Source organism: Odontomachus brunneus, unplaced genomic scaffold (genome assembly GCF_010583005.1).
Source record: "Odontomachus brunneus isolate Ranch 3 - 2012 unplaced genomic scaffold, Obru_v1 Obru_scaffold_080, whole genome shotgun sequence".
Classification (NCBI taxonomy): Eukaryota; Metazoa; Arthropoda; class Insecta; order Hymenoptera; family Formicidae; genus Odontomachus; species Odontomachus brunneus.
The window spans coordinates 1,005,782-1,012,329 of NW_022639530.1; the positions used below are offsets into that span (position 1 = coordinate 1,005,782).

The 6,548-nt window shown below is 40.8% G+C and overlaps 1 protein-coding gene across 2 annotated transcripts in view; it reads left to right on the forward strand.

The window, feature by feature from the left end:
* LOC116847574 (unconventional myosin-XVIIIa-like) overlaps nucleotides 1-6,548 on the forward strand; it is a 79,250-nt gene that overhangs the window by 8,482 nt on the left and 64,220 nt on the right. For both annotated transcript variants that reach the window (XM_032822688.1, XM_032822689.1), the window contains exon 5: nucleotides 3,951-4,085. In XM_032822688.1, coding sequence (XP_032678579.1) covers nucleotides 3,951-4,085 — 135 coding nt within the window. The remainder of the gene's footprint in view (nucleotides 1-3,950; nucleotides 4,086-6,548) is intronic.

Consider the following 6,548-nt stretch of genomic DNA (forward strand, 5'->3'; position numbering starts at 1 on the left):
TATATATATATATATATATATATATATATATATATATATATAATTTCTATAATTATATTTGTACTACAAATTTAATATAATTCAGCTTTAAAAAGAACATTATAAAAAATAATATAACTTTAACGTAATTTTTATTACAACATCTTCTTTATCTATGTATGTAACATAAACTATAAATTTTCAGTACAGTCAGTGAATATCGAACCACATCTTTAAACGTAAAAACAAAAAGATAGTACGAGCAACAGTACTTTATCCTTTGTTCTATTTTCTCCAGCGATTTGTATTGATCGTTATTGAACAACCCATCCTCGTACTCAGTAAACGAACCTTTCTCTTCTCGAGTAAGCAGCAATAGGGTTATTAGTATAAACAAGCCTCCAAATTCAGTTGCATTCTCCAGGTGAATTTAATAATCTCCACTGATTGAGCACGCTAGAACGCAATAGCATTACGCCACACTGACCTTAAAATCGACTATCGGTACTCGATGATTAGCTTATCGTCTGTCTTGTTGAGCACTTACTTCTTATCGCATTTGCAACAACCTTGAGGTCTTGACAAGAATACCGTTAGGAAAACGCGTGTAAATATCGTTCAGTATCGCGCAGGGAAATCCACACCGAACGTGGTGAAAGGCGCCGAGGAATCCTCAGGTTCCTCAGAGGTCATGGAAAGGAGTCGATCGAGTGTCGTTTCGTAGAACTTTGGCACGTGACGACAATGAAGCGCATCGTCGTTCTAATAAAATACAATACGTCGCACAGTACTTTTTCGTTGTCATCTTAACACTTCGAGGCAACAAAGTGACAACGTATTTCCGCTATCTTCAGAGTGGTAACCAGAATCATTAGTGTCTTCCTTTCCCTCCTTGAAAAAATTCTTCCTCCTTTTTCTGCTCGAAAAAATTCCCCAAAATTATTAAAACTTCTTTTATCCTTCTAATTGAAGTTCTTCTGTAAAAAAATTGCTAAGTATGTTATTTTTAACGATTTTTCAACAAAAATGCTCCAAAAAACGAGCATTTCTTAAGCTGCGTTTCGATATTCACTGTCAGTATTGAAAATCTATAATCTATGTTACGTGTATTATAAGTTTTTACTGGTAGTGGATATCGAAATATAGTTTTAGAAAGAATTCACATCTCGTCAGAAGAGCAAAAAGGCAGAAGCCAATCAGAACTTGCGCTGGTGGTCGACAGTTTCTGCTCTTCTACCTGCGGCGAGTTCCAACTGGTTTTTGCCTTTCTGTTTTCTGCTATTTATCCAAGGTGTAAATTCTTCTTTAGAATGGCCCGGACACAAATGATTCTGGCTGCCATTAGAATACGGAAAGACCGAACGAAGAGATTCGCACATGACTTGCGTTTTACAATGACACCAATGACAGAGTAGAGCTACGTTGACGGGACTCGGACAGGTCAACGCGTCGCTGTTGTTATCCCGAATATATAAAAAGCGCGCGTGCGAAAGGTGTGGACGAGCGCGGTAAGACCGGTGATCGCCGTGCGATGTCGGTTGGTTCATTGCCACTGCTGGCACAACGAATATAGCGGGATCGCGTGTGTGAGTCATGGTCCGTAATAAAACTATACTCGGGGCGAGAGTGTCGCGTGAAAATAGCAGCCTTACCGAGAATCTGTTCTGCTTCTATCGTCACTGAGCGAGATACAAATCGACCTCGGGAGCGCGTCTGCCTTCATGGAGGAGCCCAAGGGATCCAGTCGGTTCGGCTGGAGAACGCGGGTGAAAAAGTAAAAGGGGGTCTGGGAGATGCCCGCGCGTCTGACCTTGCCCCGTAGCCGTGGAATGCGAAAAATGCCGTTCTCTCTAGGCAGAAACAAAATATGTAATTCCGTCCGTCGTCCCGTTCTCTCCCTTTCACCATGACTCGTGCACGCGCGCGCGACTTTAATCTCCGGGGTGGATTGAACGGCTGATCCGGAAATTTCGTGCATCGACGCGCTTCAGGGAACACAGAGGGATCGATACGGGCTTTAAATGCGACACGCGTGTTCCCGTATATTGTGCCGTCGTAAAGGCGTTTTCTCTATCGGGAGAAAAGAATGAATAAGGGATGAATAGAATGAATAGAGAAGCGGACTTTCATTTTTCCTAGAAGTAACCTAAACACGTAGAAAACCAAAAATGCTTGTGAGTCTATAGAAGGACGACAGGAGAGGAAATGAACATAAGAGAGAGGGAGGAAGACTTCGAGAGGGAGAAACCGGATGCAATTCGCTTACAAGCCGAGCGTGTTACACGCGCGTAGGGTGTGAGTCGGAACTCGTGAACCTTCAGAGATCCTTTACTTTGCGGGTTCCAAGTTGCGATATCTCTTTTTCCCGCAATCTTTCATCCTCGATACGTGTCTCTCTCGATAAGCCGCTGCTCGAAACCAAGAATAATCGCGTGTAACCAGGCGAGGGTCTTGTGGTGTACTGGAGCGTGACGATACTCACTTGAATTCACAATTCTCATTTATCACTGAAGAGAACTCCTCCGTACTGAATGGCCAGCTGCGGTGTAAGCGGGAGAGAGGCATGTCTATCGGGTGTCGCGAGTCTCGATGCGCGTATGTGAAAGGGAGAGAGGGAGAAAGAGAGAGAGGAAGAGGGAGACCCGGTCTTCATTTCTCCCTCTCTCTTTTTGCGGCACAGCAACGTCGGCAGAAGGAACGTGACGTGATTTACATACTTATGTATAGGCAACCCGTTGGTAGGCCCCTCTCGGTCAACATCCTGCTTCCTGTACGTTGCACGAGCCCGGTCCCGATGTGTCGAGCTGCGTGTACGCACGTAAGTCGTGCGTATGCACGTGCCCGTTACACGCCCGATAGACGAAGTGCGCGTATCGAGCACGCAGACACGTCGATAACAGGCGGTGCAGTTCGTAACGGTGATTAATGGGAATTAAACGGTCGGCTAGGGGTATCGGCGCGTTCTATGTGCATTTCATATGTCCTCGTTAATCCCCCGATAGCGAATATGCGTTCGAGATAACACGCGATTGCGAGTAATAAGATTGCAAGACTGATCCGTTAAATTGAGGAATTTTGGAGTATCAGATGTACGTCCGAAAAATACTCGCGCGTTTAGGAAGGAATCAATAAGATTGCGTGAAAAATAATTGCATGATAAATTAAATATGTACGGTGAGAGGCAGTAACTGTTATCGCCTTGAATATCTCCGCTATCTCAAATAATTTAGGAAAATAATGCCTGCAAACGATTTCGAAGGTTATTTTATGGTCATCTTGAATTTTTTAGTGGAATCATATGATTCATTCCTAACACAAATCAATTCTTCTAATCATCCTGCGTAACAAAAATATTCGAGATAAAATTATCGAGAAATGAGTGTTTTCCGAAGTATTTACGATTTTATCGTGATAATTTTCAAGATATGAAATATTTCGTAAACCGTTTATTTTTCGATAACCTCAGCTAGATAACTCTGTACATAAAATGAGAGAAATCGACAGAAATGATATTAATCTTTGCACACTGATGTGTCGATAAATCTGTAAAATACAGCGGAATTATGTTCAAGTTTTTCTATGTTTCAACAATCGATTTAACCCATTATTCTACATACTAGAATACTAGAAATGTGGTTGTCGAAACGTGAATATTTTACAAGATTTTTCATATATCTTGTACTGAATATTGTCAGAATAAAGTGAAAAATCGTAATATATTCACTTTTACCGCTCGTGTGGACGTTGAGCGTTATATCAGACACCCTGTATACTCTGTGGATATTGTAGTATTTAGTTGCCTGGTCGCCCATGGCAGATGCACGTCGTTTTGTATTTATCGCGTGGATATTTGACGTGACTATTCATAAACGAAAATGAATCTCACCGCAATCGCACACTCCGCGCGCGATACGGCTTAAGGGTGTGCCTGATGAGTGCGCATTGCAATATTAACGTTGATTTCGTTGCAGGTGCAGCCGGTCGCCGAGCTGTCAGAATTATCGAGACGCGGCGGCTGTGACGGACGTCAAGTCGAATTGGCACCTGCAAATATTCGCGGCGGCACGCTTCGCCGGTCGGGCAGTTTGCGGTTTCACCAAAATACAGTAAGCCTGTCTCTGCTTCTCATCGATGCGCTTAAAACTTACGTGCTATAAGTCAAATCCATCGGGATCTGCGGATACATGCAGAATAGACAAATAGAGGACAAGTCATGCTTGAATTCCTCAGCAGATAACGCAAAAATATCTATATGTTTCAAGACAAAATTGAAGAATTACCAATTGATTTATCTCATTTAAGTTCTCGCTGTAGCAATCCCGTAAAACTTTAATTAATGACGTTAGGAATTTCGTCCTTCTATTTTATTTTTCTATTCGCATAAGTCCTTATTTTGAACTCTTTTTTTTATCCATAAAAGTGCCTCTAAACGTGAGTTATAAGCTTTCGGATTGGCTTCCAGGCCAATTTGAAACCGATTGTTCAATAGTAGTATAAATTTAGATTTAAGTTTAAACTATGTTTAAGCAATTGTTAGAATGGAGTTTAAACTTAAATAGCAACTTAACTTAAAATTTAAATTGCTATTGAAAAACCGCTTCGAGGCACTTTTAATGATAAAAGAGAGTCCAAAATAAGTGTCCTAGACTTCTGGTCCTAGACTTCGCATCTCCCCAAAATCTACAATAATATAATAAAAAACGTGTGATCCCAAAGATAAAGTATTCGTAGTACAGAAACATGAAACATGATTAATTTGTCGAAAGGGTATTACGTGGAGAAATAAGACGATACAAAGGGCACAGAAATGCAACGGCGTGCGATGGGGCTACAGTGTGATGAGGTAGAAAAGAGATAGGAAGACAATAGTAGAGACGCTCACTTTCCACCCACATTCTCTAGAGCGGCGCAGTGGCATAGCAATCGCATAACGGTACATCTGCCGACACTGCTCTTCGTACCGTAATACCTCGTTTCCGCCGAACTTCGAGCTGTAATCTAGCTATGGGAGTGACTCGTTTTCTCGTGGCCAACTTATCGCAATTCACGTGTATGTTGTCTAAAATTCAAATTACAACTCCTGCGAACACTATATTGACAGCTGCATATGTCGCTCGAAAGAATTATTGGGATTACATGATGAGAACGTGATCTACATTGATCTGGAATCGACGCCCGAGGAGACAATATATTTGCATTCGTGTATTCGCTGGAAGTCCATCGTTATTCCCTTTCATCCCGCGGCTTCGCTGCTTATCGAGAGCTTGCGGGCTTTCGAGGTGCTTTCATTAAATTAAACTGTCACGCGACATAATACGCATTCCTGCTCGGTATCGCGATAAGATCGACACGCTGTGACAATTGGACATACCAAGAATCCTGCGGTATCGTATTTGTAGTTCTGAATTCATTAGTAACAGAGAAACGTCACGCTTCGTATTATAATCGACACACATACATTTATGCGTAACTGACTTCAGAAGTCAGAAATAACATTGAAGGTAAAATTTCTCTACAGTTTCGTAACGGAATCGTGTGCGAACGTTTATGTTAACTGTTTGTCACACATTGCCGCGATTTTTGTCTGGATGATAATCATGAAAACGAGATAATAATTTACATAGCCTTGTCATGCGCAAGTACTATTAAACTACTCATGTAAACATAAAACGGATTATTTTTATAGAGCATCCGGCGATTTTTCATTGCACTAATACTTCAATAGATTCAGTTGTATGACACTTTCTAAATGTCACGTGTATCTCAAAATCTTGAAAAACTTCTCAAAAACTTGAAATAAAATTGCCTATATATTGTTCAAGCGATACACAAAACAAATGCAATTGCTTAATACACAAGACGAACAGTATCCAACGTCGACGATCCTCGTCGCTCACACTGCGCAATTTACATGCATTTGACGTGAGCAGCGACGCGTCGTAATTGGCAATTAGTTCTAACAAAGTACATCTTGTGCCGGTGTTAAAATGCACAGAGAGATGACCCGATGGTCTGGTACTGACGGTCGGTAAAACTGACAGTATAGTAGAATAGTGGAGAACGTGCTGCCGGCATGCCGCTGTGGAGAACAGCATGAAACCAAGAGCAGTGCAATTCTGCCCACTTTGCGATATAGAAGCACTTTTATCAAAATTTCATCGCAGAAACGTCGACAAGAGAAACCCCAAGATATTTACGCAATATCTTTGTATAAATTCATATAATTCCTACACTAAGAAACAAATGATGTGCAACTCTAATTAAGTGAATAATTAAAGAAAGATGTATGTATGTGTGTATAAATATATGTATATATATTATATATATAATAAAAATTATATACATTATATATATTATATATATAATTATATACAGAGTGTCTCACACTCTCCTCCGGGCATTTTGTAGGGACGTAGAACAGGTTGAGGTGAACATAAAAGTCTTGCACCGTCTTGTGATATTCGCAATAATTATCGAGATATTAATTGTAGAAAATTTGTGAGTGATTATGCAGGATATGGTAAATGAGTTATAACAGCGAGGACTGCCGTCATGCACTTATACTTTAA